Source organism: Mustela putorius, unplaced genomic scaffold, assembly GCF_011764305.1.
Source record: "Mustela putorius furo isolate JIRA1106 unplaced genomic scaffold, ASM1176430v1.1 tig00000997_pilon_pilon_pilon, whole genome shotgun sequence".
NCBI lineage: Eukaryota > Metazoa > Chordata > Mammalia > Carnivora > Mustelidae > Mustela > Mustela putorius.
This window is the reverse complement of record NW_025421527.1, coordinates 1,741,409-1,753,496: the sequence shown is the minus strand read 5'-3', so window position 1 is coordinate 1,753,496 and position 12,088 is coordinate 1,741,409. Positions and strand designations below refer to the sequence as shown.

The 12,088-nt window shown below is 46.3% G+C and overlaps 1 protein-coding gene across 1 annotated transcript in view; it reads right to left on the bottom strand.

The window, feature by feature from the left end:
- Nucleotides 1–12,088, bottom strand: part of COPA (COPI coat complex subunit alpha) — a 45,033-nt gene that overhangs the window by 7,153 nt on the left and 25,792 nt on the right. The window contains exons 12-21 of the mRNA XM_004775853.3: nt 11,633–11,699; nt 10,659–10,734; nt 8,538–8,620; nt 7,546–7,685; nt 6,911–6,996; nt 6,658–6,796; nt 2,117–2,279; nt 1,869–2,015; nt 561–750; nt 345–440 (exon numbers count right to left, since the gene is read on the bottom strand). Of these exons, the coding sequence (XP_004775910.1) occupies nt 345–440; nt 561–750; nt 1,869–2,015; nt 2,117–2,279; nt 6,658–6,796; nt 6,911–6,996; nt 7,546–7,685; nt 8,538–8,620; nt 10,659–10,734; nt 11,633–11,699 (1,187 nt within the window). The remainder of the gene's footprint in view (nt 1–344; nt 441–560; nt 751–1,868; nt 2,016–2,116; nt 2,280–6,657; nt 6,797–6,910; nt 6,997–7,545; nt 7,686–8,537; nt 8,621–10,658; nt 10,735–11,632; nt 11,700–12,088) is intronic.

Here is a 12,088-nt window from a genome sequence, read left to right as displayed (position 1 = left end):
CAATAAGTAAATGAGTGAAACCTGCTGGCTTGAAGTGAAAGACTAAAACTCTAATGGCATCGGACCAAGTGTATTTACTAGGGTCTCTGCTTCAGGATGCGCTACGACTGCCTGGCTCCTCCGTGACTATTTAAACGGTCTTCCTCGGAGTGCTCGGCCAGACCGAATACTCTGGCTGTACCCGCACCGGGCTCTGGAGAACGTTTTCTGAGCATGACGGGCATGCTGTCTCCTCTGGAGAAGTACACAACAAAGGGAAATACCTCACCCCTGGGTAATTTGCCACCCAGAGAAAATACTGTCCAAGCCCCAAGAGAGCCAGGGAGTTCCGCCCACTCACTTACTCTGCCCGCAGTTCTTCAGGATCCGGACCCGCTCGGACACGTCGCCCAGGTAGAGGGCATTCTGATAATGGCCACTCATGTCCTTCCGGATCTCAGCTGTGGAAGTCGGTAAGAGACACCGAGTTAGGTCTTTTCTTGTAAGTTCCCGCTCTCTTCTGTTTGCTTTCCTTCCCCGCCAAGGACGGCTCTTCCCATCCTTGGTTTCCGGGAACTCACCAATCTTCATCATCTTGCGAAGCTTCTCTAGGTTGCCAGTGATAAGGTACAAGAAAGAAAGTCTGTCGAAGTTTTTGGTGCGCTGATAACACATTTCCACAATCTGGTGGTTCCCTTGTAGCAAGGCTACTTCTCCCAGCTTCTCCCAGCAGTTCTTGTCATCCAGCGCTTTGGCTGCTTCCAGAGCAATCTAAAGAGTCCCCAGGGTCAGAGTTAACAGGTTGGCAGACACTGTGACTCAAAACCGGGGACTTCAGTCGAAGTATCCGCCTCCACAGAAATCTCCCACAGACTCCACACTTGTAATCACCGCTAGCATTTGTCTAATTCTACTGAAAATCCTATCACCAGAGTCCCTTTCGTTCCATGGAAACAATCATATCACACTCTCCTCCTCCTCAGAAATTCACTTTTATGGTGCGCCTGGGTGGCTCAGTGAGTTAAAGCCTCTGCCTTCGGCTCCGGTCATGATCCCAGGTCCTGGGATCGAGCCCCAAGTCGGGCTCTCTGCTCAGCGGGGAGCCTGCTTCCTCCTCCTCTCTTTCTGCCTGCCTCTCTGCCTGCTTGTGATCTCTGTCAAATAAATAAAATCTTAAAAAAAAAATTCACTTTTATGACAAAATCATCTCCGACCATTTGCTGACTCTGTAGGGCCAATTCTTACTTAGCTACCTTTCCTGCTACTTGCTAAGTCTGATGATCTTCAGGGGCTTTAGGAAAGACAAAAGAAATAACAAAAGAAAGAAGTTCAGAACTAGAAAGTCAATTCACCTAAGCCCTCTATCCATTTAAAAATAATGCCTGTACCCTGTAGGTCCCAGTATCTTTTAAGATTTGATTTAATTTTTAAGTAGGCTCCACACCAGTGGAGGGGCTTGAACGCACGACCCTGAGATCCAGACCTGAGCTGAGATCAAGAGTTAGAGGCTGACCGAGCCGGCAGGCACCCCTTTAGGTCCCAACATTTCACAAGTGCTTCTTCATCTAAGCAGCCAATCAGCAAGTAAAAGGTGAAGTAAATAATGAGACTTTTCAGATTCCATGTGATGCTGCTCCAATTCTAGAAGTTAATGAATCCAGAATGACCGAGAGTGACAACAGTAGCAATGCTACGGCAGAAGCAGGGACAGGAAGTAGCAGAGATGGGCAAACAGCAATAGGAAGATAGTTCTATCTCACAGCTAGAAAAATCTCTAATTCCATCATACTCGCTGAAGAAGCAAGCCCAGAATGACGTCCTCGCAATGCGACCTTAACCCTCTCACCTTCTCTGCAATGACACGGGGCTCATGACCACGTCTCCCTCACCTCAATGTTTCCGCACTCAAGTGCCAGACTAAAGCGAGTCTTCTCGTCCTTGACGAAATGCAGTGCCACTTCCGGGTAGCCCTTCTTCTGGAGGTAAGCGATGATGGACTGGCCGACTAGCTTGGCGTTCCTCACCATGTGCAACACCTAGACATTCGGGGTGGGGGCGGGCAGGACAGAGAGGTCACTTGGAGGGAAAAACAAGCGCTGGCCCACCTACATCCCTACTGTGCATTCTCGTTTCATACCTCGTCGTATTTTCTGTTGATCAAAGCCAGTTTGAACTTGAACTCTGTGGGATCAATGGTGAGCACCCGCGGACGACACTCCCGGTCCAGGCAATACACGTTGTTGCCCTTGACCCGCGTGACATAGATGGGTAAATCCAGAGTCCGGATGATCCCGTAGTCCCTGCAAACGGAGGAGTCAGGAGGCACCACTTTCAGCCAGTGAGGAGGGGGGAACCAGGCCTGTGAGGACCTGGAACAGGCTTAGGACACAGCCTTTTCTCTTCTCACTGCTATTTGGCCAAGGGCCGTCTGCACAATGGTACAGATGGGAAGCGACTCAAAAGAGAGCAGAACTAAATGCCACACTACTTCTTCTGTACGAAGCAGGAAAACACAGGGCACATGGTATGATCTTTCCTCATAAGCTACGACTCTGAGAGCCAACACACGTGGCTACAGGAACCAGGCCTGCGCGTTAAATCTTAAGTTCTGCTATACAGGCATTGGGCCAGTTAAACCCTTCCCTGCAGCTACAGGTAAAAGGAGAGCAGGAGATGCAAAGTTCTGACGCACACAGAGATGACAAAAAGCAAAAATTAGTTTGAACTGAATGAAAACTAAAAATTTAGAACTTCTGGGCACAGCTGACACAATACTTGATGGGTAATCCAGGATGCTAAGTGCACACACTGTATTAGAAGAAACACTGAAAACTACTGAGTTCTATGTACATATATTAGAAAATTAATAAATCTAAAAAACAAAAATGTAGTAAAAATTAATAAGCAGCCAACTCAAAAATGTTGCCCTTTTAAAAGCTAAATCAAAGAACATACTTAGAGAAAAAATGAAGTCAATCATAAAATTAAGAAACAGAAAACAAAAATATAACACAGGAGTTCATCAGTCAATAAAGGCAAAAGCTAAATAAAACGGAGAAGCCTCTCATGAAGCTAACAAGGACAAAACCGACCGAACTGCAGGAAGAGGAACGGAAAAGGGGCTGCTACAGGGGCTAGCTCCCGCAGGATGGGGGCAGGCATGAACTTTTTTTAAACGATCAAATGCCAAGAAAAGTAAAATTTACCAAACTGACTAAAAGAAATAGAAAATCCCTACAGTCCCATAACTGTTATACAAGATAAACTGAATCATAAAAAAAATCCTTCTCTAAAAGAAAGCCTCATGCCTGGATGACTTCACCAGCAAATTATACCCAACATTTCAGGAAGAATTAAACCGAATCTTATTACAAATTCATTGAGAGAACAGAGGAAGGTGTATTACTTTCCTCAACACCAAAAACATGACAAGGACAGAAAGAAAAAGAAAGTCATTGGCCAATCTCACTTACACACAAATGCAAAAATCCTAAGCAAAATACTAGCAAACTGAAACTAGCAATATCAGAAACGGGTAAAATACCAAGTTAGATCTGTAACAGGAATACAATGTTGGTCTAACATTTTTTTTTAAATTTTATTTATTTATATGACACAGGGAGAGAGACAGACAGACCGACCCCACACATACGCACGCACACAAGCAGAGGAAGTGGGAGAGGGAGAAACAGGTTCCCCATTGAGCAGGCGGCCTGATGTGGGGCTCAATCCCAGGACTCTAGGATCACAACCCAAGCCAAAGGCAGATGCTCAACTGACTAAGCCACTCAGATGCCCACTGGGCTAACATTTTTTAAGAACCAATTTAATTCACCAATCAATAAAAAGAGAAAATCCTACGATTACCTCAGTATATGCAGGAAAAGTATCTAATAAAATTTAATATTCATCTGAAATATAGCAAGGAAATTCCTTAATAAATAAAAGCTATCTCTAATGAAGTCTATGACAAGCTTCCATAATGCCAATACACTGAAAGCTTGATCTTTTTCTTAAAGATTTTATTTATTCACTTACTTAAGAGTGAGAAGGAGAAAGAGTGAGTGCAAGCAGGGGAGGGGCAGAGGGAATCTTAAGCAGAATCGCAAGAAACTTCACACTGAGTGTGGAGCCCAATGTGGGCTCAATCTCACAACCCCAAGGTCACGACCCAAGCTGAAACCACGAGTCAGATGCTTAACCAACTGAGCCACCCAGGCGCCCCAAAGCTCATTCTTTAAATTGGAACAAGACAAAAAGGTTGCTATCACCTGTTTATTCAACACTATGCTGGGGACCCTGGTGAGTGCAAGAAAAACACATGAAAATAAAAGTACTGGAAAAGAAGAAACAAACCATCATTACCCACAGATGCTATGGTAGTTTATGGGGAAGGGGGGGGGAAGACAAATTACTACAAATAATATAAATCTAGCAAGGACTCTGAGATAAAATCAATTTAAAAACTGCATTTCTAAATATCATAAAAAATAAGAAAATTAAATTTTTAAATGGATACTATCCACTTACAAATTGCATTGAAAACGACCAAGGGCCTAAGAATAAGGAAAAGCAAGATCTCTATAAAGAAAATTATAAACTTTACCGAAAGAGGTTTTAGAACATCTAAATAAATGAAGAGTCACTACATCATGTTCACAGATCAGGAAATTTAATATTGCAAAGATGTCAGTTAGGCCCCAAATGACAAACAGATCCAATGCAATCCCACCCAAAACAGCAACAGTGTTTTGTTTGTTCGTTTTATTTTGCATGGAATTTCACAAGTTCGTTTTTCTTTTTTATTTATTTAAGAAAGAGAGTGAGAGAGACAGCACAAGCAGGCAGAGGGGCAGAGAGCAAAGCAGGCTCCCCACTGAGCAGGGAGCCCCGTGCGGGACTCGATTCCAGAACCCCAGGACCATGACCTGAGTCAAAGGCAGATGCTTAACCCTCTGAGCCACCCAGATGCCCAGCTGATTCTAACATACTTTTTCGAGGCAAAAAAAATTTTGAAAATTTTCCTTTTCAAGGCAAAAGTAATTAGAAAATAGCCTAATAACTTAAAAAATTAAAGTGGGAAGGATTTGAGGATGCTTTAGCAGATGCGGAAACTCCTAGAGCTGGAATATTTTAAGACAGAATGAGATCAGAGATCAACACACCTATCACAGGAAATAGGTCCTTGCATTTTTGGAAACATGATTCATATGTGACAAAGACGACACTGCAGAATGAGGGGGGTAGAGACCGATCTTTCCAGTAAATGACACTGGCACCACCGAGTGGCCGTAAGGAAAACTGAGAAGCTGAGCTCCCTGTACCCCATAACACACACAAACACTAACTTCAGGTGGTCCACAGTCCTACGTATGGAAAACAGGACTCTGAAGTTCCTGTAAGAGACTATGAAATGGTGCCTTTATAACCTTGGAGTCGATTGAGATTTCTTAAAGATACCAAACCCAACACCCATAAAAGGTTTAAGATTCATAAATTCAACTATATTAAGAATACCTGTTCATTAAAGAGTATCATGAAGAGAATCAGAAGACAAGCTAGAGAAGGGAAGAGACATTAAGATTTGCAACACGTAGCCCTGACAAAGGATGCACATGCAAATATACGAAGAGCTCCTAAAATTACAAAGATAACTCATTTAAAAAATGGATAAAAGGCCTGAATGGAACTCATAGAAGAGGAAACCCCAGTGGATGGTCAACTGAGAAGTTGCTTAATCATTAGGAATCAGAGAGCAGCAAAGGCAAATGACAACGCAATGCCACTGCACACCCACCAGACAGACAGAGATAAGTCTGGCAAAGGCAAGTGCTGGCCAGGATGACCAGCAGGGAAGCTTTGCTACCACACTGGTGGTCGTGCAAATTGGTACAGCCACCCAGGAGAGCAGTCTGACATTACCTAGTAACCGTGAAGATACACAAACTCTATGATCCAAAAATTTGGCTCTGGGTCACACTCTAGAGAAACGTTACGTGCATTTGCACCAGAACACATGTAGAAGAACGTCTAGAGAACACTGTTCATCACGGTAACCAAATCCTAGAAACCACTCAAATATCCCTCTACAGTAGAACTGGAAAACCGTGGCATAGTCACATAACAGCGTATTACACACCAATGAAGATAAATAAATTATAGCTACAACACAGAGGCAGCTTAGAAACAAAATATTGAGCAAAATAAGCAAAACATGAGACAATATGTTCAGTATGATTTACATAAGTTCAAAACCAGGCAAAATTAAAACATACTATTTTAAGACACACACTGGGCAGTAAAATTACAAAGCACAGCTAGGACGGAATATCTGTAGAAATCCGAATAGTGTGATCTCTGCATGGGAAGTGAAGGTGGTTGTGACCATAGCCAAGCACTGCTCTAGCCCCTGACCTGGGTGGCAGGGACACAGATGTCCACGATGTGACAATCTGCTCTCCTCTCTACATGGACTCTGTGCATGTTTCTTTACTTGAGTCATGTGTCCTGATTTTGTAAAGGGTTGAAAAAGAATGCTGAGATGTGCCTAGCACGTATGTGCCCAACAAAGATTTCCCACGAAGAAAGTTCAAGGAAGACTCAGTGACATCCCTTGAGACAGGACAGTGATTTCAAGAGCTACCTTCTCCCACTCTGGGCGTCAGATAACTCACTTACCCAGTGGTGACGGCATATTTGATGTGGTTGCTTGTGGTATAGATGAAGACCCCACTCTCATCCCAGGCCCCACTCTTGACGCGAATGTTCTCATGAATGTTACACAGAGCCTCCAGTTTGCGGTTACAGATGACAATGGCTGTAAGAGGCAAAGGACATGAGTGCTCTGCTGGACAGGGTGAGTGCAGCAGACTGGCAGGGGTGGGAGGGAGGGGCTGGTCTCTAAATCAGGGCGGATATAATTTAGACCTACCATGTTTGGCCAGTAGTGCTACGTGGGACATGTCTGCTGACCAGATAACATATTTCACCTTAGAAATCTTCACCGAAGCCAGAGTCCTGGGACAGAGAAAGGCGAACATGAGGGGACCTGACTCCCTCGTCCCAGGTAAAGACCGACATCCTTTTCATCTCCAAATTATCAAAAGCCCCAGTTTTTTTAATAACACCAAATAAATGCTCTGCATTGTAGTTGAGCGACTGAAACACGTTGGCTCACAGCGTACTCTCTCTCCTCCCTCAACTCCCTGCCCCCACTCGCACGTGTTGTGAGGGACTCGCGTATGTCTGATCTCACCAGAGGACGCGAAGCTCCTCTCATCACAAGAACCGTGCTGGTCATCCCTCCGTGCCCACACTTCCAAGTGCCAGAAGCATTCCTCACTCGGGAAAGTGCTCCAAAAACCGGTAAGTAAGCCCCTCCTTGAAATGCCAGTATGGAGAGGATGGAAAGTGACCCCAGAGGGCAAAGTGGCGGGAAAGAGTCCTGGAGTTCCAGCACAAAAGTGGCCACGCCTGAGGCAAACTCACTGGGAGAAAAGTTCCCACTGCAGAGGCCCACTCTCACCCACTACGAGCCTGTCTACTTCGGGGCAGCTGACATGTTACCGCTTCTGCTGAACGTCAAAGAGCGTGATAGATTCGGCATCTCGAAGCAGGAGGTTGCCTGTGCCGGCATAGAAGATCTCCTCGCAGTTGGGCACCTGTACCTTTTTGGTGATCTCATTCTTCAGATTCTTGATCAGAAGCTGAAATAATGACCACAGGTGGGGTGATCAGAAATGGGTATTCGTTGGGGCGCCTGGGTGGCTCAGTGGGTTAAGCCTTTGCCTTCAGCTCTGGTCATGGTCCCAGGGTCCTGGGATCAAGCCCCGTGTCAGGCTCTCTGCTCCACAGGGAGCCTGTTTCCCCCCTCTCTCTCTGCCTGCCTCTCTGCCTACTTGTGATCTCTCTCTCTGTCAAATAAATAAATAAAATATTTAAAAAAAAGAAAAAAAGAAAGAAAGAAATGGGTGTTAGCGGACAGTTGACCATGTGCCTCAGGCAAGAGTTCCTTAGCTCCCAGAAATCAAATCTGGGTTGTTCCTGTCCAAGCCAGCTACCCCTCCAGGCAGCCCCCTCCAAGCCTGACCCTCTCCAGGGGCTTTGAAAGCTTTTGTTTTTTTCCCCCAACCGAAACATCCTGAGAAATCCAACTAAAGTGTGAAGTCCTCCCTCAACCAAAGGAAACTTCTGGGGCTTAAATTTTTGTCACGTATTTTCTTGAGCTTTGTCTGTCTTACATTCTTCGTACCAGCGGGGGTGGGGGGAGGATGTACTCCTCATGCAGTCCACCGATTTCAAATTTGGTGTTTTTTGGCTTCTGTATTGTCAAGAGTGGCATGAGGCTGGTTCTCAAGCTCAGACCCACAGGGGTCATCAATCCAATCAAGTCAATTTTCAGGTTTCTTTGCTTCCCAAGGGGCCTGGGGTATCTATCTGCTCCATGATCACAATTCCCCAGGCAGTGAGCAGAGAGAAACCCGCTCTTTCTTTGCACAGTACAGAAACCACTGCAGCAACAATGCCCAAATCAGTTTCCCCTTTTAGGCTTCACTCACCGAATGCATCCGATCTAGGACAGCAAACCGATTTCTAGCAACCCAAACGGCTGTCAGGCCTGAGGATCGTTTCCCTTCTGGAGCTGAGAACAAAAGCAAAGGGCGGGAGCGTGTGGTGAGCCCCTGGCAGGTGACAGAGTCAGGTGCCCCGAGCTGCCAGTCATGCTGGCTGCCACGTTGGCTTCGCCAGTTCAGCTGCTTCCTAACTAATTCAGCCGTAACCTGAGGCTACTGTCAGTGACTTTTCCCCACCAGTCCCCTCCAAACTCCAACCTACACCCCTGCCAAGCCTCTTTTCTGTAGGCCAAGTAGCTGCATTTCAGCCAACACCGCGTACTGGCAGGAGGACCGCCCATCTTGGGAGACAGCACACTCCATCAAACTAACGAGCAGGGCCTAGCTGGCCAAGCAGCATCTAGGACCTCCCGTCTCCACAGAGCCCCCTCCCCAGGACGCAGCTGTTCTGCTGCTTTTAACATGCAAATGCGGACCTGGGGTAGAGCAGGGTAGGGCAGGGCGCTCCTAAGGAAATCTTGACAGGCCTAGGAGTTCTGTGCGGAGCAGCAGTAAGCACCAAGCTGTTGCTCCATAAATGTCAATCATTCTTATTACCCTGAAGAAGCTTCTAAATGTTCCTCGGTTCCCCAACATTTCACTGGCTGATTAGAATTCTGAATGGGCTCTCCACTCCCAGAGACACTCCCAGGGTCACAGGCAGAAGGCTGCCCCGAAACACTTTTATCTATTAGCATCGGCAGAAAAGTGGACAGAACGGGCTGGCCAGCCTTGCTCTGCAGTTCTCTGGCACCTGTGGGTGACGGGCAACTCGCATCGCAGCCGACACCCCCACTCTCCGGGATGGGGAGGCACGCTCCTCAAGCCTTTGCTCTCTCTTCCTCCTCCTCTCTGCTGCCTGTCACCAGGCCGCACTGGACTCCTTTACTGATTATCCTCTCCCTCGAAAGGAGAAAACAAGAGTGGCAGTAAAACAAAACTGAGGTCAGAGCGCCTGGGTGGCTCTGTCGTTAAGCATCTGCCTTTGGTTCAGGTCATGATCCAGGGTTCTGGGATGGAGCCCCACATCAGGCTCCCTGCTCAGCAGGAAGCCTGCTTCTCCCTCTCCAACTCCCCCTGCCTGTGTTCCTTCTCTCCCTGTGTCTCTCTCTGTGTTAAATAAATAAAATCTTTAAAGCAAAACAAAGTGAAGGTATTTTAAATGCTATTAATTGTAAACAGATGGGGAAAAAGTACAAGGGGGTGGGTAGAGAAGGACAAAGTCATAAAATTTGGTCAGAAATGGCTTCACGGTTTCATTTATAGGGAAGACTGATTTATGGGTGCCAAAGACATACAGGCTTCCTCTCCTCTCGCTAGGACCACACTTTAAAAAACCAACAGTGATTCGTATCAGCAACACTAACAACACCGCAGCAGCCGTAACAAGGCCAGGGCTAGCAAAACGGTTTCTCGCAGTCTGCTGACGGAGTCTGAAGGGTCATGAAAGCGTGCTAGTAAGGTGGGGACCCCAGGACAAGCCCTCTGTAGAGCAAGGGGAGGAAGCAGAGGGCAGGAGCTTCCGAGAAGGCGGTCTGTGAATTCTAACAGGGAAGACTCAACAGGGGTGGGAGTGATGGAAGAGGCAGACAGGGGTCTCAGCTGGATCCTGGGGTCCCTGGTGGGGTGTGGCGCTGGGAGCAGCCTCATCTCTTTGACATGCAAAAGGAAGCTGATCTGATCTGGATGTGGATGGGAGAGCACAAATCCCAGTCGCAGGATGAGACCGGCAAGATTGGAACCACATTCTTAAATAAATGAAACTACTGGGGTGAAAATCATATCAGCTGACAATAAACTAGGATAACATGCTGTGCCGAAAGAGAAAATGGAGAGTTTCTAATAACCAAATTATAAAATATATATATCTAGCTGGAGTAATAAAATGGAGGAGGGACATGAATATTTCACACCATGGTCGTCTCTGATGCAACTGTCAGCGGCCCCTGCCAACAGCCATGAGTGATGTGGCCGCAGCCTGGGGACGGGACGTGAAAACCCTGAAGGGGCGGATGGCGCAGGAGAGGAGCACTCTGCGCAAGCCCGGCAGACACAGGGAGCACCTACCGTCGGGATTCTGGGAGTCCGCATCCTTGGGGATGGTGTACAGGTCGTAGGTACTGTTCTCTAAATTGCTGGCTCTCTGTAGAGGACAGAGAGAGGTCAAATCGTGAGTGACAGGCACCCAAGGCAGCAGTTTCTTCAGACAGAGAACACCGTGCGTACAACAGTCTAAAGCTATCCCTTCCTCACCCTTCAGCCAGAGGGCAAGGGAATGTGTCTACTCTAAAAATTCTCAGGCTCACTGCCCAAGAACTCAGAATTCACGGCACTGTATATTTTGTAATCTCCAAAGATGCAGGTAGTATTTGAAACGTAACAGGGATTGCTCTTTGCTCCAAAAATTAACGAACCAAACCAACATTCTGGCTGCTCTACCTGCATACACGTATCCCCTTTAACATCTGCTCAAAGGGAAAAAAAGGAAAAAAAAAAAATCAAGAGGAAAGAGAGTAAAGACAACTGTCAGGGAAAAAATGTTCTTAGATACTGAACAAGGACCAGATTAGACACTCAAAGTCGTATGGGCAAAGACAGGTTTTCATTCTTTTTAACTTGGTGAAAAGGACACTAATACTAGAATGTCACTTCTTTCCCCCCCAAATTGTAAGGCAAGAAACACGGGGGCTACTGGCTGACCTTGAAGCAACTCCACTGACAGGAACCCTCCTTCAAGTCAGTGCCACAATTTTTACCAACACGGAGGAATCAGAGAATCCTCTCTCCACACAGGACACAGTGACCTGGGGCATTCATCTCGATGGTCCGTTCAGCTTAGAGATCATTATCCTTATGCAAAAGAAGTTCACAAACCCTAACATGATCACTGAAGCAGACCTGGTTTGAGCCTGTTTACTATGTTAGCTCCCTTAAAGGACCATTACAGAGCTTCTAAGGAGCCGCCGAAGGTTCCCTAAAGGCATCAGAAAGAGACCTATGGGAAACGGGAAGGTCCTAGGAGGCCTCCATGGGTTACGTACCGTACACAGTAGGACTGCATTTTCTGCTGGATTGTATGACATGTTGAACACCGGAAACTTGGAACCACTGGAGTTATACATGGAAAAAAGAGAAAATACGGAAGAAGAATCAGGACGGAAGAACGGAATTACTCCCACGCCTCCTACTTATCTAGTCTTTATACATGTACTCATCACTTTTATAATCCAGAATAAAAATCAATATTGCATCTACTCTCTTCCTTCCTTTAAGGCTTGGAGACATCCCTAAATCAGCTTTGACAGACAGTTTTAAAAAAGACAAACCCTAGTAGCCCAGCTATCCGAAGGAAGCTCTAGGGTTAGCACACACTGTAGTGAGCAGGACGGGGTCTTCTTGGGTACACATTCCTACACATAACTGCAGGGGACACCACAGAGTAACACGATGTGCTCTGTCTCTGGCTAATTTCTCCTGTCCCTTGGAGCATTCGCATA